The 15,491-nt window shown below is 38.0% G+C and overlaps 1 protein-coding gene and 1 long non-coding RNA gene across 5 annotated transcripts in view; one reads left to right on the top strand and one right to left on the bottom strand.

The window, feature by feature from the left end:
- The window catches only part of LOC309656287, a 149,360-nt gene extending 143,589 nt beyond the window's left edge, over nucleotides 1–5,771 (bottom strand). Inside the window, exons 1-2 of one of the 3 annotated variants that reach the window (XR_014261252.1) lie at nucleotides 5,545–5,771; nucleotides 4,765–4,831 (exon numbers count right to left, since the gene is read on the bottom strand). This is a non-coding gene — a long non-coding RNA (uncharacterized lncRNA). The remainder of the gene's footprint in view (nucleotides 1–4,764; nucleotides 4,832–5,544) is intronic. The other 2 variants (XR_014261253.1, XR_014261254.1) reach the window with 2 other exon arrangements.
- Nucleotides 5,772–5,811: 40 nt separating this feature from the next.
- Nucleotides 5,812–14,392, top strand: ZNF770 (zinc finger protein 770). 2 transcript variants are annotated; one of them, XM_082452378.1, is made up of 2 exons: nucleotides 5,812–5,918; nucleotides 9,862–14,392. In XM_082452378.1, the coding sequence occupies exon 2, from the start codon at nucleotides 9,918–9,920 to the stop codon at nucleotides 11,997–11,999; it is 2,082 nt and encodes a 693-aa protein (XP_082308504.1). In that variant the 5' UTR covers nucleotides 5,812–5,918; nucleotides 9,862–9,917; the 3' UTR covers nucleotides 12,000–14,392. The 2 variants fall into 2 exon arrangements, with proteins under 2 accessions (XP_082308504.1, XP_082308505.1); XM_082452379.1 differs by having other exon boundaries at nucleotides 5,820–5,946.
- The last annotated feature ends 1,099 nt before the right edge of the window (nucleotides 14,393–15,491 follow it).

Genomic DNA, 15,491 nt, shown 5'->3' with positions numbered 1-15,491 from the left:
GTCAGAATGGCTATCATCAAAAAGTCTACAAATAATAAATGTTGGAGAGGATGTGGAGAAAAGGGAACCCTCCTACACTGTTGGTGGGAATGTAAATTGGTGCAACCATTATGGAAAACAGTATGGAGGCTCCTCAAAAGACTAAAAAAAGAGAATTAGCATATGATTCAGCAATTCCACTCCTGGGTATATATCTGGAGAAAACCATAATTCAAAAAGATACATGCACCCCAATGTTCATTGCAGCACTATTTACAATAGCCAAGACATGGAAACAACCTAAATGCCCATCAACAGAGGAGTGGATAAAGAAGATGTGGTATATATATACAATGGAATATTACTCAGCCATAAAAAAGAATGAAATAACGCCCTTTGCAGCAACATGGATGGACCGAGAGATTGTCATACTGAGTGAAGTAAGTCAGACAGAGAAAGACAAACATCATATGCTATTTATACATGGAATCTTAAAAAATGGTACAAATGAATTTATTTACAAAAAAGAAATAGAGTTACAGATGTAGAAAACAAACCTATGGTTACTGGGGGGGAAGGGAGGGAATAAATTGGGAAATTGGGACTGACATATACACCCTACTATATTTAAAATAGAAAAAAAGCTTAGAGAGAGATTCTTGGGGGATACAGAATTTCAGTTTTTAAAAGAAATAAAGAAGGTACTTGGTATTTTTATTTTTTTATATAAAAGCAAAAGAAGAAGAATTGTGTATAATCAAATATCTTCTTTAAAAATGCAATTTCTGGCTTTTTCTTAGAGAACATAAATTTAAAGTGAAATAATTTTTAATGTCCAATACAAAATTAAGAAAACCCACCAAAGTTTTGTGTAAATATTCGGGCATGCATTCATTCATTAACAAATATCTGCTGTGCATCTGTTACATGCCTGGTACTGCTTTGGACTCTGAGGATGCAGAGGTGACCAAGACAGATCATGTCCTTGACCACATAAATTTTATAGAGCTTAATGATTTAAAATTTCTGAGAAGAACTATAAAGGCAAATAAAACCAACACCTGAACTAACTGCAACGCAAATTCAAAAAAAAAGAAAAGCTTTGAGAATTGACTAGACTTACCCTTAAAAGTCCAAGATAGTGACTGAGATACAAGCTTGGTCATGGCATACACATCAAAGTCAAGGAGACAGGCACAAGAATCAAATGTATGACAGGAGGACAATTGGGTTGCAAAAATGTCTTCAAACAAATATTCACCATGCTATCCAGTTAAGGTTCTGAAAACCCTGGGTAACACATTCTACCTACAGGAAAAACAAGGTTCAAATTCAAGGTTTTCTAATAGCTAATTAAAAGAAAGCAAGAGAGTAACCACAAGAGAACAGAGAGAGAGGGAGGGACTGAAATTAAGATTGAGATTCTGTCTGTCATTGGATAAAAACAAGCAGCCATCACCAAAAAGTGTACAAACAGTAAATGCTGGAGAAGGTGTGGAGAAAAGGGAACCCTCTTACACTGTTGGTGGGAATGTAAATTGGTATAGCCACTATGGAGAACAGTATGGAGGTTCCTTAAAAAACTAAAAATAGAACTACCATATGATCCAGCAATCCCACTCCTGGGCATATATCCAGAGAAAACCATACTTCGAAAAGATACATACACCCCAATGATCATAGCAGCACTATTTACAATAGCCAAGACATGGAAGCAACCCAAGTGCCATGAAAAGATAAATGAATAAAGAAGATGTGGCATATATATATATAAAATATATACACATACACATATATATACACACACACACATATGTACACACAATGGAATACTACTCAGCCATAAAAAGAATGAAATTCCACCATTTGCAGCAACATGGATGGACCTAGAGAATATTATGCTTACTGAAATAACTCAGACGGAGAAAGACAAATACTGTATGAAGTCACTTATATGTGGAATCTAGGAAATAATACAAATGAACATATATGCAAAACAGAAATAGACTCACAGATATAGAAAACAAACTAGTGGTTACAAAAGGGGAGAAGAAGAAGGGAGGGGCAAACTAGGGGTATAGGATTAAGAGATACAAACTACTATGTATAAAATAGATAAGCAACAAGAATATATGTATAGCACAGGGAATTCTAGCCATTATCTCATAATAACTTTTAATGGAGTATAATCTGTAAAAAATACTGAATCACCACGCTATACACCTGAAACTAATATAATATTGTAAATCAACTCTACTTAAATTAAAAAAAAAAACTCAGTTTCAAAATTTCTGTCTTTAAAATATTCCAGAAGGCATGACAGATGCTGAAAGTGTGAACTTTCAAATGCAATTATGTTGAATGCGCTTGGTACTGGTTGACTTGCTCCCAAGGTCCCACATACTTTCAGTTGAAGCCCCATCCCATAGTGACTCCTAAATCTTCAGTAAAGTATTTAGACACACACACACACACACACACACACACACACACACAACTATGAGTGAGTGTTTTTCTAGAACTTGATGAATAAGTTCTATATTCAATGGTTTGCTAAAAAGGAGATAGCCCTAAAGGTTAAGGACTACAGAGGACAGACACACACTAGGAGCAAGCTGTGAGAACTCACAGGTATCATGAAGACTGTCACATGCCACAGAATTAGATTTTCACCCAAGTTAACCAGGTATTCAAGGAGGAGGAAGCCCCCAGATGACAGCATGGCTATTCTAATTTTGCCTCCTCCATTTCATTATCCATATAACTTCTGAGTGAGTTTTCTAAGACACAAATCTAAGCATGCCCTACCTATGATCAAGATTCTTCGATAATTTCCCATTGCCTACTGGATTAAAAAAAAAGAAGAAGAGGGGCTTCCCTGGTGGCGCAGTGGTTGAGAGTCCGCCTGCCAATGCAGGGGACACGGGTTTGATCCCTGGTCTGGGAAGATCCCACATGCCGTGGAGCAACTAAGCCAGTGAGCCACAACTACTGAGCCCGCGCACCGCAACTACTGAAGCCTGCGCGCCTAGAGCCCGTGCTCCGCAATGAGAAGCCACCACAATGAGAAGCTCACACACTGCAACGAAGAGTAGCCCCCGCTCGCCGCAACTAGAGAAAGCCCACGCACAGCAGCAAAGACCCAACACAGCCAAAAATAAATAAATAAAATAAATAAATTTATAACAACAACAAAAAAAAGAAGAAGATAAAAACCTTTGCAAAGCATTTAAGGCCTTTCCCAGCTTCTTGCAAAGTGCCTGGTGAGCAGTGGGTTCTCTAAACATGGAGCATGAGCATGGTTTCCTCTTTCTATCAGGCCTCAACTCAAAAACCACAGAACTTCTCTGAAAGGTCACCCCTGGCCATCTACTAGAATGCCAACAAGTCCTCTCCCCCAAATTTTCATAGCCCTCTTCTATACTTATCTTCTCTCCTCAGTTCTTTCAATATCTAACATATTATATACTTTACTTATTTAACTTATTGTCTGTCACCCTCAGTAGGCATATATAAAACATCAACTATAAACATAATCTCTAAGTAGACAGGGATTTTTGACTTTTTAATTTGTCCACTACTATCTCCATTACCTAGAACCGGGCTTGGCACACAGCACGTGCTTCATAAAATATATGTAGGATGGATGGGTGTGTGGATCATTAAAACCTCGACCCAAAAACCAGTTCCACCTGAAGCCTCCAGGAAGATTTAGATATTCCTGCTTCTCTCTCCTTCCCTGTACATAACTTCTCTTATCATATTGTACTTCTTTGTATGTTGAGCTGAAAACTTCATTGAAATCAAGGGCCTCACTTTCATTTGTATGTACTTAGAAGTGACTCCTTTGTGCTTGGTACATGATATGTCATTGAATAAATGAATGATTGATTATATCCTTATTTTAAAGATGAGGAAAATAAGGTTTAAGAAGGTTAAATAACTTTTAAGGACACACACTAGTAAGTTGCAGAGGTAAGATACTAACCCAAACGTATGCCAAGCCATTCCTTTATTTTTCCTTGTCACTACTACCATATCTCCCTACAATGTTCTATCCTGTCTCACATTTTCTATTATTCATATCGTACCTATTACTAAGTCCCTGTGCAAATCAAATCCCACCTATTCAATGAAATCTTCCAGATGACTCTTATTCACAGTAATTTCTCCTTTTTTTTTTACCAAGAAGTTCCTGAGATAGCTCTCAGGGTAAATGGGGGAGGTTATAAGGTAAGGTTTGTGGCCTTGGAGAACAGCTTATCCACTTGTGTTCCTCACTCCATATTCAGGCTCTTGGTGCAAAGGCCTACCTGTTTTGCAGGTAATGCACCCTCCATTGGTCCCCAACCTCAGGTAACAGTCTCTCATGATCTGCATATCTCTCCTAAGGACTTATGTGGCTGGTGATGGATGCAATTGTTTCCTTGGTTTGACTGAGCTGAGCTTCCAAGAGAAGCTGCAGAATGAAGCAACTCTGAATAATCCGCATCCCCACCCTGGGATTAGCACTCAGGGTACATAAAGCTTTTCCCCTCCTCTCTCCGTCTCTGTTTCTGTTGAAAGAAAGGGTTTCAACCTTTCCCAAATGTGACTCTTCCAAGGTTGTTTCATGAGAAGCAAAAGCTTATTTCCTATTAGCCATTTCCTCATGTTACCACATGGAAAATAGACTTTTCATTGGCCCAACTTCTCCCTTTTTAAATAGAGGCGCATACACCAACATCAGAAATAACAATTTTTGTTGTCAATGGTCCTTGAAAAGTAATGTAAAGAGATACTTACAGTTGAAAAAATATGCTTGTTACTTGTTCTCATTTTCTCATCTCAAGCTGACATATACACTCAGAACCTGCAAAAACCACAATAAATTCTTCTCTAATGTCTTCCGTACTTAAAATCTTCAGTACACACCCAACCATCTTATTCAGTAATAATGTGCCACCCTAGTTTGTAACTGCACTACAACATTTAACCCTTAATTGTGTCTACATAAAATGTTGAGATATCCACAATCTGAGAAGCCGTAGTGAATTAAAACAGCAGGACTACCTGTGTTCAGATCCCACCTCCATCATTTATCAGCTGTGTGAAGTTAAGTTCCTTAAAGTCTCAGTCTCATTTCCCTCATTTTAAAATGGTATCCTATCACTTCATAAAGTTGTTATATTTAATTTGCAAATAGTAATTAATAAATGATAGCTATATGGGAGTTTATTATGCACCGGGCACTATGTTGATCTAACTGTCAGAGAAATCTGAAGAAACTCAGAAGCTGAGCACAGGGCTTGGTACATTGTAGACAACTAAAATATACTGAAGGAATGAAGCTCAGAGAAGCTAAGAAGGTCCGGGGCTATCAGGATATTGGTAGAGCTGTGAGTGGAGCCCAGGTATGCCTGACCACAAAGCCCATGTCCCTGACCCCTGCGCTATATTCTGACAACGTCCAGAGTGCCCAGGACAGGGCTGGCACAGAAAGGCCCTGATACATGGCGTTTTGTTTACCATGGGCCCTCTGACATTAGAGAGGACTAGAAGCGTGGTCTTTGAACGCGGGCTCACCAGTTTCCAGCAGGGCCTTGAGCCCACTGGTCAAGGCTACGTGGTTTTCCTAGCCGAGGACCGAGGTGAGATGGAAAATGCACCCTTCTTCACTCCTCTATTCTCTTCCCCCCACAATTGCAGTGCCGGGTGAGCGGCCCGGGGGACGCACTTCTGGAACCCCTTTTTCCTCTGAGACTAGCAGGCTAGCCGAAGCGACTGCGGCCCTGGGTTGGAGGGAGCCTGTTCCCAGTCGGACCGCGTCCGGCGGCGCACCCGAGCTCCGCGCCTGCGCACTCAGCCCGTCGCCGCGCCGGCCCTGAGGACGTGTGCACGCTGCCTTCGCGGCTCCTGGGCCTTGAGATGCGCGGCTCGCGGGCCCGTGCCAGCTCCAGGTGCGTGAGGAGGATTTCAAGAACCCAGGTGTGAGGTGGAGCGATCCCCCGGGAAAGGTCGGGCCTGCCTCGGTCCCTCCAAGGTGCCCGGGGACCCAGCACGGGGGCGCCACGACCTCAGCTCCTTTGCTTTCCCCACTTCCCCGCCTCCTGACTGCGACTCATGGGGAGCGCGAATCTCTGAGAGGAATTGCAAAAAACGATACTTTCCCCTGCAGTGGGTCGTATCACATGTGGCATTTTTCCCCCTCTCTGTGGCCAAAGCAGTTTTCACCCTTGCCTTTCCTTTCCCGATGTGGGATTTTGCAGTCTCTGGACTCTGGCTCAACTCCTAGGTGCTTACTGGTTGTGGGCAATTAGGGCGAGGGCCAGTTTTCAGGGTCTGTGTCCTGTGCACTCCTTCTGAGAGGAAGAGGTGAGGGTTCAAGGTCAAGAGAGGGGGCCGGGGGAAGTGGGGCAGAAGAAGCTACAGAGAGGGAAAGGCTGTGATAAATGTCGCCCGAGGTTATTCCGTAACTGAAAGTTCTCTAACTTTCTCTCAGTTCTTGTGTTTCTTGTTCATTTACTTTTGTGATATGCCCACCTCGTTTTAATGGTGTTCGTTAAGACTGGAAAACTAACAGGCTTTAGGCCTTGAAGTATCGTTGGAATTTTTTGAGATCGGTTTTCACAGTTTTACAACGGAGTGTATCTTGCTGTTGTCAGGATAATCTTGGGGTTGACCCATTGAGATTTACCATCTTTTATTTTTCACTTTAACATAAGAAAAATTACACGCTGTTGGATTTGTTTTTGAAATATTACTGACAAAAAAAGTCATTTGAGAACACAGAGAAATCAGTAGAAGTGGGATTTGGAGTTCTATCATATTACTGTGCATATGCTTAAGTATACGTGGGACTGCATTTGGAGCTTGGGGATCCCTTAGCTGTCACTTATAAATAGCAGATGAGATCACTGCTTGCCACCAGTGATTCTAACAATATAGGGCTTCCAGTAAGTGCTTTCCCACATGGTGTGGACACAACTGACAATAGTATCCGGTCTTAGTGCTAGTGTTAGTTGATAAGCCATAGTCTCTTTTTGGCCTGGTAACTATAGGTCGTCAATTCCTGTTATAATCAGAAATGGTTGTCATGTGTGTGGTTCTAGTGTGGGATTTTTTTCAAGTGTTCCAAAGAAACTATTAAAGGAAAGAAGAAATACACAATAGGAGCTGAGGAGCCTGGCTGCAGGCCAGAATCCTATGTGTGATCTTTCAGGCCCAACCATAGACAATTGCGTGGCTTTGTCTGGCTGGCCTCTTTGGGGGAAGCTGCTCTTGCCACACCAGACTTGTGCATGGCCAGTGCACTGCAGTTTTCTGGAGGGAGTTGCAGTCAAGGACTCACCCCTTCCCTCCCACTAGCCATGCTCATACTGTATTGCATTCCTGGCTCAGGTACTTCCATTCTGAGGGCCTTGGCCGAGGTACTTCCCAGGTGCCTCCACCAATACCTCCTTATTGCAAAGGGAGGGAAGGTGGAGGGGGCAGCCTTGACTGAGGTACTTTTCTCCATTTTGACTCAGGACCATTCCACTTGTAGCTCTTCCTTCCTCCTCCCCTGGCCCACAGGTCCATAAAGAGGCAGAAACCTTTTGTTCCAGCCTCCTTTGCAGAGAGGTGATTGTGTGCATTGCATCCACCTAACCCTCACCTAGTGTTGTTCCATTTAATCGACCACTGGGGAACCAGTACTTTTTTAGCCTCTTGCTTGCACTGTCGCAGTAAGTGAATAGACTCGATTATTACTTGCAGTTTGGCTCATTGTCCTAATTGACACCTCAACACCTGATTTTGCCTGACGGGAATTAAATAAATTGCCAAGTTCTTGGCAATTCACTTAATTTTAATTCTCATAACTGCTGCTGTGTTAGCATTTTAAGGGTTTGGAGGCCATTCACCTGTAATTTCTCTAACTCAGTGTTGTGAAAGTGGATAGTAATAGCATCAACAGCTGATTGTTTTTAACGTGGATATCTGGGTTATATGGTGTATTTTATAAATTAATATAGTGGCTTGCAGTCAGATTATTTTAGTTATTTGTGGCATATTACCTTTGGCCTCTAATTAGATTTTTCTGATAAATATTTTGGGGTTATATGGGTCAGTTGAAGAAAATTAATAATCCTTAGTAATCCTGTCTCATCCTATGGGCCCCAATCTTACTTAATAGATTACTTGGCCACTTTGAATAAAGTGATTGATTTGTTGTAGGTCCCTCTGTCTAGTGTGTAAAGAGATATGCCAGGAACAGGTTTCACAGTTTTTTACCTCTTCCTATAGAAGTTTCACAAAATAGTATTTATGGTTACCATATGTTATGCAACCTGATATTTTCTACTCTATTAAACAAAAATGCTGATCATGACACACTAAAGTGATTGCACAATCCACTAATGGGTAGTGACATGCAGCTTGAAAAACACTATAATAAAACAACTAGAAGATAATTTGCTCAATAAATGAATTTTTTTTCTGTTTTTATATCAGATTCCTGAAGAGAACCACAGTGGGAGTGTTTGTGATTTTGTGTTTAAGGTGTCTTCTAGGAAAAAATAGATAATAGCACACAGCATATATGTTGGATATCCACTAAATCATCTGACAAAAGAACACTGAGTTTCTGGTAGATTTATCAACTCTCTGATCTCAACTAGAAGAAACAACATTAGAATGAGAGAGCTGGAACAGCTTTTTTTAATCTCTGGCTTCCTTATTTAAGGAAAATGCAGTAGAAGAAGAAGGATGAGAAGAAAATTGGCTTTTCAGTTAGGAGAAGATAGGGTATAAAATGGTTTTGAAAGTTCCTGGTTAGCTTTTGCATGTGTCCTACAGAGGTATATTAGGAAAAGTATCTTTATATTAACTGAGACCAAAATGACCTTTTTATTCTACTGCCTGAAAAGTAAACTACACTCAGACTTTCAATTACTTAGCCATAGATAAGTATGTAAGTAGCCAATGTGTCAATCTCATTGCCTCTGTACTTGTCTTTTAGGACTTCTACAACAAAGTGGAAAGGAGAAATAAAAAGAACTGTACGTTTAGTGTATTTATCTCTTAGTTAGAAACCCTAAAAATGATATTAAGTAGATAAGGATAAAGTTTTTAAACTTGATTAGTGTTGAGCTAAATAATACCTTACATTTATACATTGCTTCAGTTTTCCAACACATTCAGGTGCATTATCTCCATTGATTCTCACAACTCAATGTGGTAGGCAGGCCAGGAGGCATTTTCCCTGACTCAGAGATGAGGAATCTGTATTTCCTTCTTCTTGCCACCAAGTTCATATGATGGCAGATCCAGGACTAGAATCCAGGTTTTCTGGGACATTTTCTCCCAGTTGTTTATGTTATCTTTGTTGATCCAAAGAAGTAACTGAGAGTAAATATTGCTAATGATGTGGCTAAGAATTCTGATAACTAAAACATTCCATTCTCAGATCATGTCCAAGGTATTCTATAATTGAATGCAGATATGTCTTATTTTTAGTATTATATTTTATTTCTTACACTCTTTATCTTTCTAGCCCAATTTTTGAAAAATGACAAATCTACTTAATAGTGGACTAGGAAAATTAGAATTAAAAGATTTATTTAATGTTAAGAAATTCAACTCAGTCCCCTTTTAACGTATCATCTCAATTAATTAGAAATATAGCTTAAAATTATATACATTTTTAAGTATTTCTTTTAAAGACTCCTCATTTCTCTGTATGAGTAAAATTAGTTTAATGATTCTAAAGTATCTAAAATGGTTATTAACTTACTTTTAAACATAGGAAAAGTTGAGGTTCCCTATTGCCTTTAATACCTTTAGCCAAGGAACAGCTTAAATTATTTCTTTTCATATGAATAAGTAATTTTTAATTAATACATTTTTATTTTTAATTTTTAGACATCTGTGGAGTGTAAGAACACCATGGAGCTCATCAGAGTATATCACTGAAGAATATGATGGCTGAAAACAATTTGAAAATGCTAAAGATTCAACAGTGTGTAGTAGCCAACAAACTGCCTAGAAACAGGCCATATATTTGCAATATTTGCTTCAAGCATTTTGAAACACCCTCAAAATTAGCTAGGCATTATCTCATTCATACTGGTCAAAAGCCATTTGAATGTGATGTGTGTCATAAAACCTTTAGACAACTAGTTCATCTGGAAAGACATCAACTAACTCATAATCTGCCTTTTAAATGTAGTATTTGTCCACGCCACTTTAAGAATCTGAAGACATTCGTGAAGCACCAACAGCTTCACAATGAAACTTACCAGAATGATGTTAAACAGGTCAGAAGACTGCTGGAGGCCAAGCAAGAAAAGCCAGTGTATGGAATGTATCATGCTCTTACCACAGAGGAGAGATGGGCATTACACCCGTGCTCCAAGTCTGATCCTACACACAGCCCTACAAAGAAAAAAAAGAATATTCACGCATGTACAATCTGTGGCAAGCTGTTCCCATCACAGTCAAAACTTGACAGGCATGCACTTATTCATACTGGTCAGAGGCCTTTTAAATGTGTCCTGTGCAGTAAATCTTTTCGACAGTCAACTCACTTGAAAATCCACCAACTCACACATTCAGAGGAAAGACCTTTTCAATGTTGTTTTTGTCAAAAAGGATTTAAGATTCAAAGCAAACTTCTGAAGCATAAACAAATCCATGCCAGGAATAAGACTCTTCAGACTATTTCATTAAAGGTGAAGAGTCCAGAATCAGGCCCCCTGCCTAATAAATTAAATGCAAAGCAGGATAGTTTTGAAAACGGTGATATATGTGAATCTGAGGAGAATAATCAACTTGATGTCCACTCTATTTATATTGTCCCTTTTCAATGTCCAGAGTGTGAAGAATGTTTTGAATCAGAGCAGATTCTCAATGGACATAAGTGTTTTCCTGCCAGAAGTGGCAAAATTCCAAGCAGGCTCAAAAGAAGCTACAACTATAAAACCATTGTTAAAAAAATCTTGGCTAAGCTTAAACGTGCTGGGGGTAAAAAATTAGATAATTTTCGATCTGAGAAAAAAGTATTTAAAAACAGTTTCTTGAAAAATTGTGATCTTATTTCTGGTGAGCAGAGCCCTGAACAAACCCAGAGAACATTTATGGGTTCTCTTGGCAAGCATGGAACATATAAGACAGTTGGCAATAAAAAGAAGAAAACGTTGACTTTGCCATTTTCTTGGCAAAAGCACTTCCAGAGCCAAAATATGGGAAAAAACGTAAAAGGTATTCTTACACCAGAGAACATGTTAACTATGGATAATTCTGTGAATAATAAAGATGTATCTATCTATGGTTCATCAGGTGAGGAATTCTTTGAAAACTGCGAAGTGCTTCAGTGTGGTTTTTCAATTACAAATGAAAACATCTATACTGGACATAAGATGTGTCCTTGTGACAAATGTGAGAAAGTGTTTCCTTCCGTATCTAAACTACAAAGACACTATTTAATTCATACTGGACAGAGGCCTTTTGGCTGTAATGTTTGTGGGAAATCTTTTAGACAGTCAGCTCACTTGAAAAGACATAAATTAACTCATATTGATAAGATTCCATATAGAAAATCTCTTTGCCAAGTAGAATTGGAAAATTTGAACAAACTTTTCATTCATCAAGGTGATAATGTTAACTATAGTGCTTCCCAACAATGTCAGACTCTTGGTTTTCAAAAATACGAGGTCTCAGAGTCAGATCAAACATCAGAAATAAAAGTTAAGGCAGAATCAGAGGATTTCATTCTTGGTACCCCCTATAGGAACAGGCAGCCCTGTCTCTCTAGTGCACTTCTGGAACCAGAGCAGAGCCATCATAGTCATTGTTGTAGTTATTCAGGGCGTACTGAGAGGAACGATGGCCTTCTTTACCAATGCAGTGTTTGTTCTAAAAGTTTTAGATCCCCATCGAAGCTGGAAAGACACTATCTAATTCATGCAGGGCAGAAGCCATTCGAATGCTCGGTTTGTGGCAAAACATTCAGACAGGCTCCACACTGGAAGAGACATCAACTTACTCACTTTAAGGAATGACCACAAGAGAAAATGGTTGTCTTAAAGTCAGTTATGTAATTGACAGACCCACTAACACATGTGTGGTCTTTCTGGTGACCTTGCTCTTTAGCCTGTATCATTTATAATGTATTTGTATCAAAAGGCCTGCATTAGATTGAATGATTTCGTAGGCACTTGTTGTCTGCATAGTCAGAGGTAAGATACATAGAAATGTAATACGTTTTAGGAACAGCCAAATTAATTTTTAGGGGGAAGAACATGATTTGATGCCATAAAGCAGGTATTTGTTTTATTTTAACATATACTTTGGCTGTATTGAAAATGTTGTAAATCCATGATGTGGTACAAATAATTCAGCCTCATTTTTAAAGGAATTATTCCTTAAGACACGCCATCTCCTTTTATATATGCTCAAAAGACTGAGAGGCAAAAATTGGTTTTTGGCCACTACAGATAGCCCCACTATATTATTTCATGTATTTTATACCTATGGTTCAAATTACATTGCAAAATTTTTTCTTATAAGCTAAAAAATATAAAGGCGATAAAAGTGAAAGTGGATGAGAAAATAATAGCATTATTTTCATTGTTCTTTTCCAAGCTGTTTATTCTTAGGACTCCGGTAGCTTCCCCCCCTATTCTATAGGTGATTTGAATTGTTTTTTTGCCCAGCCTGCTGTTATCTTTACCCCCAAAATGTAAAAGTAGGAGAGAGGCTAGGATGCACCTCTATACATTTACCATGTTTACTTATCAGGAATAATGTTCAAGTGCCATAATCTTTTTGATGATATGTATGCAGTGTCATCTTTTCAGAGGAATGAATGCAATTCATCTACATGCTTATTAATGATTGATAGCAGTAGTTGTAGACGTAAGACTCACCTGTAGATCTGCATCTCCATAAGACTTTTACATTTACCTTAGTAAAACTTTCTTTTAATACCTCTTTGAGTGGTCCTATGACTAAACTAAATATTCTATTAAGTTTGATCAAACGGCAGTGACTAGGTGTAGTTCTAGTTTTTATTCCTGTGTTTTCCAAGATTCTAATGCTAAAGAATGTTATTTTGATCATTAGTAAATTGTTATTTTAATTAGTAAGGTAATCCCATGTAGGAATAAGATGCTTATGGAATTGAGAGTATCATTCTAAACAGTACTGTCATGATTTGGGGAATATTTAATCAAACTGTAAAAGGCTTGTAATCACACATTGTCCTTCACATTTGCCATTTTTAATAAAATCTTTAAGAATGACATTTCCTAGCAATAAGAGAAAATAACCATTATCTTTCTAAGGTGAAAAGAACAGGTGGGTATTTATCCTAGCACTCTCAGATATATGTAGTGACAAGCCCTCTACTGAGAATGGATAAAGGAACAATTTTACATTGTACTGTAAGAATTGTCTTTGTGGGGGGGGAGGGGGGAGGAGAAGTCGGCCTGCTTCTTTTACAAGTGAATTTTGAGAAACTTGGGTTTAATTCATAGAGATTAAACTTAACAATACAGATAAAAGCCCAACGATGTACAAATGTGCAGGAGAATTGTGTTTTAAAGAATAATTTCTCATGTTTCCTTGAGATGTGTTCCTCCAGTGCTAGCAAGGTGATGTTTTATATAATTTGCTTTACACAAAACTTTTTAAGAACACATCTATTACGTAAAAGCAAGGGATAACTAGTTCATGTTTTCCAAGAATAAAGGTTCAAGGGTTTTTTTCTTTAATATGTCTGAAATTATATATTTGGGGATTTTCCTAAGCTATTTATGTAATTTTATTTGAAGTAAATGTCTCATATACTACTTTCCCAACCCTAACAGGAGAATCCTAACAGTGTTGTGCTTGTATGATTATTAGACTTTATTTGCCTAAGTGATACTACTATACATTTTTTTTTTTTTGGCCCATGCCTTTTTAAGCTGTTTCATATTGAAAGTTGGAATATTGTAAAAATTTTGTCGAAGAGGTACTGTAGTGCTATTTGAAGTACCTGTAACGAAATACTTATTTACTTTTATTATCACTACAAGCTGTGGAAACTTTATAGGAATGAAAATAAACTGTATACATCCATGATAAGAAGTTTAAACATTAGATGTTAAATGATGACTTGCTGCATGCTAGAACCGTTATTATTGTTGAATCAGTTGCTTTGGTTTTCTGAAAAAAATAAACTTATAAATATCTGTAAAGAAAATTAGAAGAATTTTTGTTTGGGCAATTCCAGGCTGTAGCATGATTATTTACTGAAGTAGTTTGATTGACTTAGTTAGTGAAATTATTGTTTCTTGTTTTGTACTACAATAGGGCCTATTAGGACAAAATGTGTGTTGAAGGAAAGTAGATGGTGATTCTTGAATAATTCAAATTTTAGAATATTTTAAAAATAAAGTTTCTACTTACACAGTTTGAACTTTTTTAAAAGGGAAAATCACATAATACAGGAACAAGGTACTGATCGCCAAACACTTTCCTGGGCCCACTCCAATCTACTTTCTACCTTCTGAGCTTTCTACATGGATAGTTAATCGTTTACTTCCTTGTTCATGTTAAGTTTCTTTGATAGCTCCTTATCACCTACAAATGGATATGTTAACACCATTGCATGTCACATGATTTATCTGCTTATCCATTTATCATCCTCTTTGGCCTCCCTCTCCAGATTTGTACTAAAGAAACAAAATTAGTTCCTCCAATACATATTCTTGTTATTCCCGCTTCCATCTTATCTATGTAGTATTAATTTAAATTAGATACAAACTCTCATACTGTATTCAAAGAAGAGATTTAGTTGAGCTAGGTTTTATTTGTTTTTAGTCTGTGATTATGGAAGAAAAATAACGTGTTTAATTTGCAGAAAACAGATTTCAATTTACGTTATGTGAGATAACCAATGAGAATTATAGACATTTTTAAGGGATAGCACCAGTGTTTGAAGTCTGCATATCTTATAAGAATCCTTTGTTAGAAGTGAATTGGCAAGGGCTGTTTCATGCAGAATATCTGCTCTTTAGAAGCAGTGAAAGGAAACATTTAATTCCTTTCTTGTTGAGATTTCTCCTATTGCTAGTTAGAAGGGCTTAGAGTTTCAGGGCTAACTGCTAGAATTCTATTAGAGAACAAAATTCTATTAGAGGAAAAAAGATAACTGAAAAAGAAAAGTGGTACAATGGTATTATTAAACAATATGGAACATGTAATACTTTGCATCTGTATCGGCTAACTTCTATTCATTCTTTGAAGTTTGAGCTTAAACACTGCTTCTCTGGAAGCCTTTTTGATTTACCCTAGCACTCTATTCCCTGTGCTCCCACTGCTTTTTGTTCATAACTCTATTAATCGTCACTGTTGACTAGTGGTTTTCAAACTTATAGTGTGCACTAGAATCATCTAGAGGGCTTGTTAAAAGCATAGATTGCTGAGCTACACCCTCAAGAGTTTCTGATTCAATATTTGGAGTTGGGCCTGAAAATTTGCATTTATACAGGTTAGCTGTTATTGCT

Source organism: Balaenoptera physalus (genome assembly GCF_965194825.1).
Source record: "Balaenoptera physalus genome assembly, chromosome: 2".
Taxonomy (NCBI): Eukaryota; Metazoa; Chordata; class Mammalia; order Artiodactyla; family Balaenopteridae; genus Balaenoptera; species Balaenoptera physalus.
The sequence above is the reverse complement of the archived record's forward strand: the minus strand, read 5'-3'. Positions and strand labels throughout refer to the sequence as shown.

What these genes read in the sequence shown, in the direction of transcription:
- ZNF770 (XM_082452378.1), top strand. Translation starts at nt 9,918, where the DNA reads ATGATGGCTGAAAACAATTTGAAAATGCTAAAGATTCAACAGTGTGTA.